Raw genomic sequence first — 16359 nt, 5'->3', positions numbered from 1 at the left:
TTTGATGTCACTGTGAGATCTCTCAGGAAGTCCTTAGTTATGTCCAATATTGTGTTTTCGAATGGAGATATTCTTTTTCCTGTTTTCAATACATATAATGGCTTACAGTGATCTCTCCTCTGTATTTGTTTTTATATGAAAAGACAGAGTTTTCTTGTAAGAAATCTTTCAAAAGATGTCAAATGTTGCTTAACTGGTTGAGAAAAAAAATCCTATGTTTTATTATTTGCTGCTTTAAAACCCTCTTTGATGAGCTGGAAACAATAAGCCTACTGTTTTTCTGAGCTTGTTGACTTTATAAGTATAACACTAAAATGCACATTAATGCAGCAGTAATATTAGTCCCAAAACACCATATATAACAGTAAAACACGGATAGGGAGCATTCATGTATATTGTATGTATGTATGTATGTATGTATGTATTTACTTTATTAATCCCCGAGGGGAAATTTTTTCGCGACAGGAGCATACAGAAGCAATAAGATAATAATAGAAATACTGTAATAGAATAAAATAATAGATAGAATATAATAATAGAAAAGCAATAAAATAGCAGTAAATAGCAGTAAAAAATATAATATATAAAATGCACAGTATATACAGTACATTATATATCTACATATATTATATACAAACAAACCAAGAAACACAGTCAACAGTGTTATTGTACTGTGATGGATTTTGCCAGAGGTGAGTTGATGCCTTTTACTTTTGATACTTTGGGTGCAATTTTCTGATAATACATATATAGTTTGAATGCAGCACGTAAACTTGTAACGTCGTATTGTCACATCGTGGTAGTTATATATATTTTTTAACTAAAGGTAAAGGTCAAGCTTCCAAGTGACCGCTTTGTGTTTTTGAACGGAAAGAGTTCACCCTGTGAGTTTTTTGTTTTTTGTTTTTTTTTCGCGTTTGGCCCTCCCGGCGCCCCGTAGCAGTGATGTGGCTCGAAAAGTCGTCTTCCACGTCACTAGGAAGTGGTGGAGAGCCGAGGCAGACAGCTCGCCAAAGGGAGCTTTGAGCATTTTTTTTTTTACAGATGTAAATATCTAAAACTGGATATCGAAGGCCACCTCGGAGGATACTAGTCGTGCAAGTTAGGTAGGTTTACGCAGCTTAGTTTTCACCACCACGAGTTGTGTTTTCTTCCCCGACCCGTGGTAACTACTAAGACGTTACTGTCCTCCATTTCACTGCTAGCCGGAGCAAAAGCTAAGCTGGCATTATTAGCTCACGCTCGCTGCTCAGCTATCCGTCGTGTATTTTAACTTCATGTAATGTAACTTAATGTTTGGTCGAATAACCGACAGATGTTTGCGTGTTAGCGGGGTTTTGTTACCCAGCTGTGGTGCTAACGGAGCTAAGGCCATTTAAAGCACTGACAGCAGCGTCCGTGTTGGACGAGGATGAACTCTGCGTGTCCCATTTTTATTTTTATTTTTCTCCCCACTTGCTTTAATGTAAAACTGTTGCTGTCATACTAACAGCTCTTTTCTGCGTGACATCTTTGTTACAAACGCATATCTATATTTCAGAATAGATTATGATGTAATATAATAATGGACGTACGGTGTAAATTGTTCCTTACGTACAAATAAATATAGTGTGTTGACATAATGTACATTAAAGTTAACGTACTTGCCAAGAATAAATACAGCTCGGAAAATGGTTTTTTTTTTTTTTTTAATGCAGAATTTGTCCAAAAAATCAAAGATCTTTCTGTGCACAGGTACATTGCCATCAGACATAGAAACGGGCACATTCACTTCTTGCCTAACGAGAAAAGACTTTGTTTGTGATGTGACTTTGGAGAAATTAAAAATGAAATCCAGTTTTTCTTTTATTGTCCTTTGCATGATGATACATATTCTTCAGTAAAATGTCATATATCTGCCATCTTCTTCTGGCTAGATGATCGCGAAAGACCTGATTTATGTTTTAGGCAAAGTACCTACATTTGGGATAATGATACCCGTGAAGCTTAGGGAAAAAGACAGTATGCTGTGGTTGCATGACATTGTGTTTGTAAAACTGTTTATTTTTGTGATGCACTCCATTGCAGTGATTATATGTAGCGTGGGGTCGTTGAAAAGGTCTATCTACCCATCTATCTACCTCAGCAGCATTTGGTGTAATTGCACAAGAAGGTGCTGCTGTTTTATGCAAGAATTTCGACATATAATATGTGAGCACTTGCAAAAATAACAAGCTATACACATAATATGAGCAATAGCCAAAATGTGTGACATTTTTTGACATTTGGTTACTTGGAGCCATTAACAGAATAATAGATTCCCTCACAAAAGCAGAGCGTTAATAACCCTCATTAAAGGAAAACCACAGGGCATTAGTAGTGAGCTGGGCATCCTGTCAACCCTACAGCTCATCAAATGTGATCTGGATCATGTGGATTCCAAGAACTTAGACTAATCGGTCTGTTATTGGGTTTGGGATAACATGTTTTGTTTAATGCTGACAGAACAATTAAATGTATTGAAAGGTACTCTGGAAGGATTATTTAGGATATTTGGGCTGTGAGGTGTCAGCTCTTAACAATGAGCCAATGTTCTACAAACAAGAAGTGGCTGTATTTGGTCTTGTAGACTCAGTTTGCCTTATTTTTGACAGCATTCAATCCAAAAGTAAGTTCTGTCATTGATACCTGGATTTTTACAAAGATTATAATAGTCTGGTTCCGTTCCTCATCACACTGCTTTGTTTTACGATGATATACAGTAGATTTAATGTGTTACAGTACATGGGGATGACTTCATAGTTATTTCCCATATTTGCTGCACTAATATTTATTCCCCTGTGTAAATGCTTTCTCCACCCTTTTACTAATCATACTGCTTTTCTGTTTCTCATAGGTGTGATCCAGGGAGCGACATTCATTGGGATTCTTTTGAAGGATACAGGCCCGGCAGCACAATGACGGCTGCAGAGAACGTTTGTTACACTCTGATCAATGTTGCCTCTGACTCAGAGCCTCCTTCTGAAGTCAGCCTGAAAACAGATCTGGGTAACTATTCTTAATGTAAACTTGCAAAGTGGTGCCGCACAGAGTTTCTCACTTGTCTTAAAATGTATTCATTTCTAAACTTTCTCTTTCCATCATAAGACAGTGGAGGTGATTAGTTTTTAATAAATGGTGCTTAACAAATACTTTGAAGAATCACGAACTAAACATCTCTTCTCTAAAACATTGTTCTGGTTACTCTGGATAATCCACACATCTCACTGTCAGCAGTTTCTACAGGGATTATTTCTATAGTAGTGCCAGTGGACACTGCTGGGATTGTTTGTGTTTTCTGAACAGCTTTAACCAATTTTGGTTTTAGTTGAAGGATGACTCAATGATTGCTTGTCAAAATACAAATAATCAAATCTGTTTCGACAAAAGTTTTAGCTGAACATTTATGAGGTTAATGTACTCTTGTAAAAAATGTATAATTGACAATGCGTAATGATTAATATAATAACCATTATCTTTCCACAGAAAAGGGAGACATGAAGTCAAAGACTGAAGCTCTGAAGAAGGTCATCATCATGATCCTGAATGGTGAGAAGTTGCCAGGACTGCTGATGACCATAATTCGCTTTGTGCTGCCACTTCAAGACCACACCATCAAGAAGCTGCTGCTGGTTTTCTGGGAGATCGTCCCCAAAACAACTCCAGACGGCAAGCTGCTCCAGGAGATGATCCTGGTCTGTGACGCCTACAGAAAGGTAAGTGAACTGACACACTAACTGCTGTTATCAACTGAGCAACTCCGTCTCTATTCATTTTAGTGTATACGTCATAATAGAAAATGTATAGCAGCAGAGGAAAGAATTTTCATAACAGTAACACTGAAAATGTCAAGAAGATATTCTTATTAGACTACATATTGAACTGGTTGTATGAGACATCTAAATGAATGGCTGGGTGGTGTGATTGATGAATTCACACCATTTCCAGTAAACCTCCTAAGTTCATCCATAATGTAATAATACTCAAACTACTAAAATGCAAACGTGGCTCGAATATGTGGCTTTCATTTGGAATATTTTTCAAATGAATTCCGCAATCATCATTTCTTTGCGTTTCAGGACCTGCAGCATCCCAATGAGTTCATCCGCGGCTCCACTCTGCGTTTCCTGTGCAAGCTGAAGGAGTCGGAGTTGCTTGAGCCACTGATGCCAGCAATCCGGTCCTGTCTGGAGCACCGGCACAGTTATGTTCGCCGCAACGCTGTCCTGGCCATTTACACCATCTATAGGTACACGCAATACCTATCTTCAGCTCCTCGTCATACATGTTTTGTTCTCCATTCAGCCGTGAATTACAAACAACTTTATTTGTTTTAGGAACTTTGAGCATCTCATCCCAGATGCTCCCGAGTTGATCCACGATTTTCTCGTGAATGAGAAAGATGCCAGCTGTAAGAGAAACGCTTTCATGATGCTGATTCATGCAGATCAGGTCGGTAGCAGCATATTGGCTCAATGTCCTTTTCACACGGTTTCTACTGTTGCATGTCACAAATCTTACAACGTTGATGTGAAAAGTCCAGCTTATGGCATTCTCATCTTCACGTCTTCCAGGATCGAGCTCTGGATTACCTCAGCACATGTATTGACCAAGTTCACACCTTTGGCGACATCCTCCAGCTGGTTATCGTGGAGCTGATTTACAAAGTCAGTCAAGGCCTTTTATTAGTCTAATTTGTAGAACAACAGCATACAATCAGAGCTGATTTTAACATCTGTGCTCCTGTTGTTTTTGTTCTTTCTTGTTAGGTTTGTCACGCAAACCCTTCTGAGCGCGCCCGTTTTATCCGGTGCATCTACAACCTGCTGCAGTCCTCCAGCCCGGCTGTTAAGTATGAGGCAGCTGGCACTCTTGTAACTCTCTCCAGCGCGCCCACTGCCATCAAGGTACATCATCAAGGTTTTATCATTCATCTTTTGGATGTAATATGCTGTTTATACAGTGGTGATATTGTTTGCTCAACATTTGACAAAATAGCAGTGATGTCTTGGTTCTAGAACAGTCTCTTATTTATTCTGTGGTTTTTTTGGACTACAGGCCGCTGCCCAGTGTTACATTGATTTGATCATCAAGGAGAGCGACAACAACGTGAAGCTGATTGTTCTTGATCGTCTGATTGAGCTGAAGGAGCATCCAACTCACGAGCGCGTACTCCAGGTACGTTCAGTTAGGGCTGTGGTTAGTTTTTGTCTCGGTTAAAAATGTTTTTTAATCCACAAAGACAACTTTCCTCTCTCTCAAAACGTTTCTGATTAAAAACAAATCCTAAACAAGATTTAAGCCCAACTCATAAAAATACATCAAATTTGTAATGTTAGTCTTTTTGTGTATAATCGTCATCTAATATCATATCATGACAAAATGTATAAGAAAATATACAGAATAAAGTGTTATTTAGTCTAGTTTATAGATTCAGAAGCGGCAGAAAAATCAGGCAAATGCTGTTTTATTATGAGCCAGTTCGCTGCATCTATAGCGTATCAACTCTGTTGTCACCAATGCTTTTTTATGCAGGACCTTGTGATGGACATCCTGCGTGTTCTCAGCACTCCAGACCTGGAAGTCAGAAAGAAGACCTTGCAGCTGGCACTGGACCTTGTCTCATCTCGCAATGTAGAGGAGGTCTGTTGCATATGCAATAGATCCATGTTGCTGCTTTCTTGTCGTCGCATCGACACACAGAGTTGGAATATGTTACTAATACAGTGACCGTATCGGTCTGTTTTCCAGTTGGTGATTGTTTTGAAGAAAGAGGTGATCAAGACAAACAATGTAACGGAACATGAAGACACTGATAAGTACAGGCAGCTCTTGGTGCGCACTCTCCACTCATGCAGCGTACGCTTTCCTGACATGGCGGCTAATGTCATACCTGTGGTGAGTTTCCTATTATTCAGCACACTGAAAAGAAGATGCCCTCATAATTCTTTATATTTATACCATTTCGACAGACACTTAAGTTCTGTGTGTTGGTGTGATTTACAGCTGATGGAATTCCTGAGTGACACTAATGAGGCAGCTGCAGCTGATGTGCTGGAGTTTGTGCGGGAGGCAATTCAGAGGTTTGACAACTTGAGACCGCTGATCATCGAGAAGATGCTGGAAGTCTTTCATTCCATCAAAACTGTCAAGTAAGGCTTTTTAGGCACATTCAGGAGCATATATGTATGAAGAGCCTTGGTTCATCTTTTTGTTTCTCTCTTAATGGCTATAAAAATGCAGGTCAAAGTCAATCAGTGATTAAGTAAACACTTATACATTCAGTGTTTACAAATCACAGCTCAATACTCTGCAAGGTGAATGAAGCTGAACCTCCAGTTCCAGCAAACTGCATTGTCTGTTCGGTACTTGCTTTCCTGAAAATGATACAGCTTAAGTGCCTTACATAAAGCACAGTGTGGCACATTTCAGTAGTTTATAGTCCTCTAACTGTGTCTCCACTCTCAAATGATGTGATTAACAAGCCAACAACAGGAGAGAAAATGTACAAAAGAGGGTCATGCATAACTTTTAGCAGTTGGCAACCTTACATAAGGAATGGAAATGGTTCCTTTGCTGTGTTTTACCAAACTCATAGACTCATTTGATAAGCTATTTCTACAATCTTGTTTGTCTGTTTCGTTGACTGAGTTTTGTAAATAGGACCAGCTATAATATTCATACATGGGTATGTAGTATTGTATATGATTGTAATTTTTACCACAATGGCCTATTTCAGGATTTATAGGGGAGCGCTGTGGATCTTAGGAGAATACTGCAGCACCAAAGACGACATCCAGAATGTGATGACAGAAATACGCAGGTCCTTGGGAGAGGTATGTCATCAGATTTAAATGTAACACAGGTCAGTCCCAATTTAATTAAAGTTCTCACAAATATCTAATAGCTGTCTCTCAATCGGACAGATCCCAATTGTAGAGAATGAAATAAAGAAGGAGACAGGTGAGGTGAAGCCAGAAGACGAAGTGAGTGCAGCTCCAGCTCAGAAGCTTGTGACAGAGATGGGCACGTATGTGACGCAGAGCGCCCTCAGCTCCTCCAGACCTTCAAAAAAAGAGGAGGACAGGTAAACACTGCACATTATGGGGGAATATTATTATTATTATTATTAGCCCATACAAAAATCTCTTGATTGTATGGAGTTTTTCGTCCACCTCATTAAGTAAGATTTTGTTGCACCAGACCTCCGCTCAGAGGCTTCCTGATGGATGGAGACTTCTATGTGGCAGCTTCCCTGGCCACCACACTAACCAAATTGGCCTTGCGCTATGTCGCTATTGTTCAAGACAAAAAGAAACAAAATGTAAGTTATTCTTCACTTCACTGAAAGTCCCTGTTGCATCATTTGACCTACTGCTGGTTCCTCTCATCCTTGCTCTCTTCCTGTTCCCCCGTCAGTCATTCGTTGCAGAGGCCATGCTGATCATGGTCACTGTGTTGCACCTGGGTAAGTCCTCTCTACCCAAGAAGCCAATTACAGACGACGATGTGGATCGCATCTCGCTGTGCCTCAAGGTCCTGTCAGAGTGCTCACCACTTATGACTGACATATTCAACAAGGAGTGCCGCAAATCCCTGTCACATATGTTGACTGTCAGACTGGAGGAGGAGAAGCTGTCACAGAAGGTAATGACAGATGACTCACGGGGCTGAGCTCAATACTTAACCTCCTGACACAGTTGCAGATTCCTCACAAGTAAAGGAAGGGAACACATTTTTAGTGGCGTATTTTTGGACCCAGTGCTCATTGATTATTATTGCAAACGTGCATCTATGTTTGTAGAACATGAGATACCTGGTTATAAGCCAAGTAAGTTTAGTTTATCTGACTGTACAGCATGATTAAATCAGGCCCCCAGGGCGTTATGTATAACTGTACCCATAAAACATACATACTCCTCTTCCCACTGAAAACATGTCAGGATAATGTGTACACTTGTACAGAAAGTACTACAAACGTTTTGGAGACCATGGACAAAGACTGAGGTTTTGAATTGACGCCAGATTTTGTAATAATCATCTCACAGGTTGACGACATATTAACTGAATAATCATATATTAATGTGTCTTGTGTGATTCGCATTTAGATCACCAGTGTTACGTTGTGTTTTTGTAGAAGTTGTCATTTTGATTAGGACTCAAATTGATCAAATTTAACAGTTGCCAACCATTTTGTGAAAATGTCAATCAATTCTTGGCCCTAATATATCCCAATCGGTTGAATATGTTTGGCATTGGGATTAAAAGTTTGAGTAACTCGTCGACATCACAAACGAATGTGATTCATTCACTCTGGATTCTACACCCACTTTTGTAATTGATGCCTCCAGTTTCTCTTTGACAGGAACATTATGACTGCGCTATAGTTTTTCTGTTCATTCTACACGACAACATTTGGCTCTGATTTCGTTCAATTTCTTTCTGTTTCCCATTTGTTTTTGTGTGTTGCTCCTTGGCTTACTATTATAGGTGTTTTTGGACTTTTATCCCCCCCGAGGATAACCCAATGTGTTTCTCATTCTGACCACAGAAAGAGTCCGAGAAGCGTAACGTAACGGTGCAGGCAGACGATCCAATCTCCTTCATGCAGCTCACAGCCAAAAATGAGATGACATCTAAAGAGGACCAGTTCCAGCTCAGTCTGCTTGCTGCTATGGGCAACACTCAGAGGAAGGAGGCTGCTGATCCTCTGGCATCAAAACTCAACAAGGTGCAGCACAAGCTTCCTTATAAAATCGTATCATACAAGAAAACCGGAAATTACTTTGAAAATAACACTCATTATGGCAGACAAATATTGGGCTTGCAGATTAGATTGATTTTAGTGCTTTGAAATTCATTGGTGGCAGTGATGATGCATGAATATGTTTAGAGCTCATTGTGGCATTTGCCCGAGAGGATTTTGCACATTGGGAAAGAGAACAGTTATTCCTGTTTATGCGTGTTTGAATTTTACAAACAGTGAACAGTTCAAACGTGGAATCTGTGTTATGCATTGTGATTTATTTGTTACATTTTTATTTTTTGGTAGGTATACTGTCACTTCTTAATATTTCATCCTACTGCACTGCTGCTGAAGTCATTGTTGTTCACATGCTCTTCTGTAAAAACCCTGTTAGAAAGCCCCAAAAACAACCTCCAACATTACTGGGAGGAAATACTTGTATTTGATTATATTAGAGTTGATCATTAATAGTAATTATTTGTTTGGTCTTAACTAGGTGACTCAGCTGACAGGCTTCTCAGACCCAGTGTATGCTGAAGCCTACGTTCACGTCAACCAGTATGACATTGTGTTGGATGTGCTGGTGGTCAACCAGACCAGTGATACTCTTCAGAACTGCACCCTCGAGCTCGCCACTTTAGGTTAGTCTGATTTATTTTCCACGTCACCAGACAGATGTGTGGCTTCACTTCTCCGTTAGCGCTGATTCAAGCAGGTGACGTGTGGCACTAAACTAAACGTTTCCTTTCTACAGGGGATCTCAAGTTGGTTGAGAAGCCTTCACCTCTAACTCTGGCCCCTCATGATTTTGCTAACATCAAAGCTAATGTCAAGGTGGCATCTACAGAGAATGGCATCATATTTGGCAACATTGGTAAGATAATAAGTGATTATTGTCCATTAAACAGGATTCAACTAGTGTTTGTTGCACGTTTTCTTATTTGCGGGGATGTTTGATTCCTTCTTCCCAGTCTACGATGTGTCGGGAGCTGCCAGTGACAGAAACTGCGTCGTCCTCAGTGACATCCACATCGACATCATGGACTACATCCAGCCAGCCTCCTGCACGGATGCAGAATTTAGACAGATGTGGGCAGAGTTTGAGTGGGAAAACAAGGTACGCTTTGCATTTCTACTTCGCAACCGCTACCTGGAAACGGACCGAAATTTTTAAAACTCCTGCACGTTCATTTACTCTGTGAATTAATAGGAATATTTAGGAAGGTTAAAGATGGTCCTCAACCTTTATTTGTTGTAGGTGACAGTGAACACCAACATCACCGATCTGAACGAGTACCTCCAGCATATCCTAAGGTCCACCAACATGAAGTGTCTGACTCCTGAAAAGGTCGGTATGAGAAGTCACATACAGCAGAACAAAAGAAAACATGAATGAACTCGGCAATTAAAGCTCTTGCTGCTGGTGCACGTTGGAAATAATCATTAGTGGTCTTTTTAGTGACCTGATTATGTTTTTTTGTGATGACAACATGTATGTAACCCGTGTGAGTAACCTTAGAAAATCTTCCATGTACATCGGACCGGATCATTAGGTGAATGCTTTTTTTTTTTCACTGTGTTGTACAATGTTCTCAACTCTCCTCTTTTTGTCTTCTCAACCAGGCTCTGTCTGGCTTCTGTGGCTTCATGGCTGCCAACCTTTATGCTCGTTCGATCTTTGGAGAAGATGCCCTGGCTAATGTCAGCATCGAGAAGCCCATCCACCTGGGGCCTGACGCGCCTGTCAACGGACACATACGCATTAGAGCCAAAAGTCAGGTGGGTCACAGCTGTTGCACCGTGAACCTTTACAAATCCGAGCAGTAAAGGCTGGGCTGAATTTATTTGCCTTCAAAAACAAGCATTTCGGCCAATTCATCTATTAGTAGGATAGAGTAATATTCGGATAACTTTTGTACTTAATGAACACGAAAATAGAATATTAGATGTGACGCTGCACGAAAGCGGAACGCTCTTATCAATATATCTCCGATCCCTTGATATATACTGTCTGTTGAAGTAAACCCTCCCTGCTTCCCTCCACAGGGGATGGCTCTGAGCCTGGGTGACAAGATCAACCTCTCTCAAAAAAAGGCAAACATCTGAAACAACTGCTGTTTTCTTGTGTCACCCATCTTCATCGCAGCAAATTAAGAACTCTATATGGTCAGTTGCTTGTGCTCTTCTTTTTTTTTTTTTTTTACATCACCTCTCTCTGAAAATTACATCTCAGCAATGTTCGTCTCTTGTCCCGTTTAATTTTCAATAAACATATGTATTAAAATTATGAGAAAACGTGCTGTATTCATTGAGTAATAATAATCACTCATCTTTAAATAACTGTTTGAGTGCCCTCTGTCGGAAAGTTGCACTGCTCCGGCTTGGCACGAATAGTAGTAGATTTCAAAGCACCTGTTACTGTTACTTAATGGTATGTTTGCTCCAAAGTGAAGGGACTCCCTCCTAGAGCTCTTGCTGGGTCGGGCTTCATAGCTCACAGCTCCAGGCTCTAATTAGAATTCCTCTTGTGATATCTCTCAGTGTGACGCTGATTGGAATTGGTTCTGTCAGCGCACCCGGATCGAGGACGTCATCACGAAGACTTTGAAATACATACATATCATATGCAAGGACGTGATTCCTTTTAACCTAAGATAATATATTACAGTGATTTCAAGTGTTCTCCCACAGCCGTCTGCAAGTTTTACTGTCGCCGTGATAATGAGATAGAGATGGATTAGTGTTGGCACAGGCCTACATATACCACTTACCCTCCTGTTTATAATTTATGAGTAAAAGGACCTTTCTGGGGACGGGCCAGATTAAAGGGTGACGACCTCGTCATACATTTACAATATCTGAAAATCTGTGTCTCCGGGGGGGGTTACATAAAGGCTGAGGTGGCTTTGAGGTCAGAGCTTCAGCTGTGAAAATACACAGTTGGCTATCAGGCAGCACCGTGGAGTCCAACTACTGTGTGTAGTGTGCAGCCTCTTTGGATTCAGTGGAGATATTACTCCTAATTACCACAATCACAAGTAAAACCCATAATGTAAGGTCTGAGCTTCGGTGTTTCTGGAATCCATTTTCTATTTTGACAAGTTACCGTGTCAGTAATTGTCAGTAAAGGATCACCGTTACAATTTTAATTCCTCATATTTGTCGAGAGATTTTATGATTTACTGAGTTTGTGGAACAGTGAATATTCAGTGGCTTTATTATATAAAAAGAATAATAAACTTTATTTGTATAGCATCTTTCGTACAAGAAATGCAGCTCAAAGTGCTTTACAGCGAGAGAATTACATGCAGTGTTTCACATAAAAACACAAAGGAACATTTAAAAAAAATATAGAAAAGAAATGAGATGCATAAGAACAGATAAAATGAAACAAATAGAGTTAAAATATAAAATAAGCAATACCCATTTTAAATGCGTGAAGTAGTTCAAGGGCACGCAAGTGCAAGAGAGCTTCAAGAGTAGCTAGTTAAAGGCTGATGTAAAGAGATGTGTTTTGAGCTTTCTTTTAAAAGTATTAACTGAGCAGCTTCCCTGATATCTAACAGCTAGTTTGTTCCACAGCTTTAGAGCAGAACTGACAAAAGCTGAATTTCTTTCTGCTGTTGCTGGGGACATCCAATAAACCAGCAGCGGATGATCTCCGTGTTTTTGAAGGCTCATAGTTCACCAGAGAGTTAGAGATGTAACTCGGTCTGAGCCCATTAAGAGCTGTGTATGAGGAGGAGGAGCTTAAAGTCAGTCCTGTGTCTTACAGGTAAACCGTGCAGAGCAGCCAGAACTGGACTGATGTGTTCTCTCCTCTTGGTTCTGGTTAATAATCCAGCTGCAGAGTTTTGGATGAGCTGAAGTCTCTCTGTTGTTTTCTTTGGTCGGCCAGTAAAAAGTGCATCACAGTCGTCTAGTCAGCTAGAAATGAAGGCATCAATCAACTTTTCAGCATCTGTCTGATTTATGAATGGCCGCACCATGTTTACCATTCATAAATCAGACAGATTGGTTTCTAAGGTGTTTTATAAGTTTTGGTAATTTGTTAATGTGAGCCTTGAAACTTAGATCAGAGTCTAAGATTACACCCAGACTAGTTACCTCTGATCTTACCCACCGAGTTAGTTGCTCCACATCATTTTCTCCGATTTCTCTTTTTGTTTTTGGGCTGATGAGGAGGATTTCTGTTTTATCCTCCTTTAATTTTAGGAAATTATTGCTCATCCATTTATTTATTGCTAAAAGACATCCAGTGATGGAGCGCATAGCTGCATTATCATTTGGTTCAGCGGAGATGTACAGTTGTGTATCATCTGCATAACTATGAAAACAAACATTGAGCTCTCTAATGATGTTCCCCAGTGGCCAGTGTAAAGTGAGGAGAGTAAAGGACTGAGGCAGCTGCCCTGTCTCTGAAGAACAGTGCTAGTTCTTCACATTTTGACCTGCAGGGGGGCGAGGCTAGTGTTGAGTAGCTGCTCAATAGTGGAGAACAATATTCTGGAGTTCCCAGCATTCTCTATAATTATCTTAGAAAAGTAATCCTTTCTTACCAGACATATTGCTTTGTTATTGGAAGTCATGGCTTCTTTGTATATATCACAGTGAACTATCTTGCATTAAGGCTAAAGCCAAAGACTTCTGCCTTTGTAGTTTTGCAATACTTTGTTTCCTTAGACATCTGGAATTTTACTGTGATGATAGATTCAATAAATTCTGCAGCAATTCTTTTTTTTAATTTTTTTTTTTATAGCTTTGTAAAGTGTTAACCAGCTCGAGACTAAAGCTTTAACAACACCGCAGTACTGTAAACACGCTTTGAAATAACTCCATGAATATCAGAAACCATTTGTATCTAGAGTGCAGTTTCACATCCGGTCTCTCTCTCTCTCTTGACACTGGGTGGCGCCACAGGGATCAGAGCAGTCCGTGATGGTATTCAGCACAGTTGTATAGGGCTTGTCATAACATGGCATATTATTGTCATACTGACAATAGAAGTCGTCCTTTTACACACTGAAGCAAAGTCTGTGATTTCAGATGAACTCAGTTCAGTCTGCTCTCCAGGGGCCCGTTTTCTTGATTTCTTTAACAGAAAATCACAGTCATCACCTTTTCTTTTTCACCTTGGTGATGAGGTATGACGCCACATAATTAAATCACATGTAATGTTTCAATTTGAAATGTATAAGTGTAGAACACTTCATGAAGTAGGTGAGAATAACAAAGCTATCAGCCTTTGTAAAGGGAGGGCGGGGGTCGTAGCTAAAGAGAAATTCACTGCGATGCAACTATTCTCACAATATTCCAATCAATAAGCAGTAGTGGAAGAAGTATTCCGATTATTTACTTAAGTAATGTAAATACTGCAATGTAAAAATGCTACATTACAAGTAAAAATCCTACTTTGATAAACGTACATATATGTTAGCAGGAAAATGTAATTAAAATAGTAAAAGTGCTGGTTTTGTCCCTCTTACCAATATATTATTCCAGATGACAAAATTAGATTATGAATACTGAAGGATCAGTGTGGAAGCAGCATGTTACCATTGTAGCTGCTAGTTTGAACTACTTTATTTACGGTTTTATATCCAGTGGCAGCAGATAAATCTGAGTGGTCGTCTGATGATTACTGAGACAGAGAGAGAGAAAAATCTAAGTTGTGATCCACACATTTGTTTTCGGGTTGAGGGGAGATATTGGATCGTTTGAACATTTATTGAAATTAAACCATGTAAAAAGGCAAACAGGCTTTAAATTGCTGCTTTAATCTTTAACAGTGCATTGTATTTTAATAGCTTTTCATGTTATTCATTGTGTCAAAGCTTCATCTGTAAAGTAAATAAAAGTGTTATATAAGTATAGTGTGTAAGAAATTATTAGTGAGTAGAAATTATTATATTTCCTTCTTAGAGTAGAAGTATATAGCATCAAATGGAAATACTAAGTACCTTAAAAATTTTACGTACAGTAACTACAGTACTTGAGTAAATTTACTTAGTTGTTTATCAACAAGGTAAATAAGTAGCTGAGAGTGACCAACAGCGAGTTGTGTATAATTTTAGAACCGTCTTTATTGTATTTGTATTGCTTTATTTGCCCACTTTATTGTACAGATTAATTATCAACATACTGGGCGTCACTAAAGTCAAATCACTAAATCTGACAGTTAATTCATTTCAGTGAGTAAATGTAACTTTCTGAGCATTTATGCAAATATTTCAAATGACTGAAGGAGGCAGATTCACAGTTTTGACCATAATTAATGGGGACGACTTGATGTAGAATTTTTTTTTTTTTTTTTTTTTTTTTTAATGCAAGAATAGTCTATATATTATAGGCCAGATGTTTTTACAATGTGTTGGATACATTTGTGGTTATTAAAATGAGCAATGGAAAAGTGTGGCTTAACAAATCAGGAAATATTACAATGAATTACTATTTTTTTTTTTTTTTATAGAAAGAAAGACTAGCTAGGCTAAAGAAAATACAGTTTATATAGCTGGGAGTTTTTAATGATGATCACTGCAGGACAAGTTTATTATCACTGCGTAATGACAGTGAGCAGGAGACACTGTGGAGTGTGTTTGAGGGCAGGAATGTGACTGCATGGGGAGCACGATGTTAGTCTCAGCACAGGGCTGCAGGGTGGGTTAGGGCTGTGTGTGTGTGTGTGCGCGCGCGCGCGCGCGTGTGTGTGTGTGTGTGTGTGTGTGTGTGCGCGCGTGTGTGTGTGTGTGTGTGTGTGTGTGTGTGTGTGTTGAGGGATTGTCGAGGCAGTCAACCGCCTGTAGAAGGGCCCCTAGCGCCAGACATTAGTACTGGCCTGGCTGATGACTCCGACTATCGGCTCTTGAACAGCGCAGTGTTGTCGAGGCTCGAACACCGTCAGCCGTATGGACAGGCGGCCGTAGCTCCGCGAACCTCGTCTCTCTCTCTCTCTCTCTCTCTCTCGCTCTCTCTCTCTCTCTCTATTCGTGCACAAAACGGACTACACCGACGAGTCATTTCGCCACATAACTAGGCTCTCCCTCCTGCCTGCGCTCCGGTGTCTCCACCGCAGGGCCTGTGTTCAGTTTACGGGAGGAAAATTGGGTGTTCGCTGCTCCTCACTGGTGTTTCGGCAGCGGCGGCGGCGAGCGGCGGCGAGCGCAGCGAAGTGTCCTCGATGGCTGGCTGGAAGGACGGCTCGGTGCAGGAGAAGTATCGGCTGGTCGTGGTCGGAGGCGGTGGTGTCGGGAAGTCGGCCCTGACTATCCAGTTTATCCAGGTCAGTAGCGGTAAAAAAAAACAAAAACAAAAAAAACAACCTTCCCTCCGATGCTTTGATTTCTTTCCGAAAACACGGCGAAAGAGGAGGAGGGGAGGCCAGACACGGGAACCCCGCAAACGCATACCGGGGTCTGTTTTCTTCAACACTTTGCCGAGGCCTACAACTATTTACCGAGGCTGTTCGGAGATTTTAGGAGGAGATGGGAGGATTGAAACGAGGAAAGACCGCTGTCACTTTAAACCATTTCCGAGAGAACCACTTCCACTTTGCAGCTTCTAGCCGCGAGTCGAGAGAGAAAAGAAAGTGGGTCTGC

At 40.3% G+C, this 16359-nt stretch overlaps 2 protein-coding genes across 2 annotated transcripts in view; both read left to right on the top strand.

The window, feature by feature from the left end:
* Positions 1-970: 970 nt before the first annotated feature.
* Positions 971-11051, top strand: copb1 (COPI coat complex subunit beta 1). The gene is made up of 22 exons (XM_069697590.1): positions 971-1106; positions 2876-3027; positions 3505-3734; positions 4098-4267; positions 4356-4470; positions 4593-4685; positions 4788-4925; positions 5077-5196; positions 5554-5661; positions 5770-5916; positions 6025-6170; positions 6758-6854; positions 6945-7105; positions 7222-7342; positions 7438-7665; positions 8570-8749; positions 9261-9405; positions 9519-9638; positions 9736-9881; positions 10023-10112; positions 10388-10543; positions 10811-11051. The coding sequence occupies exons 2-22, from the start codon at positions 2937-2939 to the stop codon at positions 10868-10870; spliced, it is 2862 nt and encodes a 953-aa protein (XP_069553691.1). The 5' UTR covers positions 971-1106; positions 2876-2936; the 3' UTR covers positions 10871-11051.
* Positions 11052-15598: 4547 nt separating this feature from the next.
* The window catches only part of rras2 (RAS related 2), a 30039-nt gene continuing 29278 nt past the window's right edge, over positions 15599-16359 (top strand). Inside the window, exon 1 of the mRNA XM_069697596.1 lies at positions 15599-16043. Coding sequence (XP_069553697.1) covers positions 15942-16043 — 102 coding nt within the window. The 5' untranslated portion in view covers positions 15599-15941. The remainder of the gene's footprint in view (positions 16044-16359) is intronic.

This window comes from Brachyistius frenatus, unplaced genomic scaffold (assembly GCF_029030835.1).
Source record: "Brachyistius frenatus isolate BFR_SWC_R1_liver_20210118 unplaced genomic scaffold, ASM2903083v1 Contig_24, whole genome shotgun sequence".
NCBI lineage: Eukaryota > Metazoa > Chordata > Actinopteri > Embiotocidae > Brachyistius > Brachyistius frenatus.
This window is presented reverse-complemented; position numbering and strand designations above follow the sequence as displayed.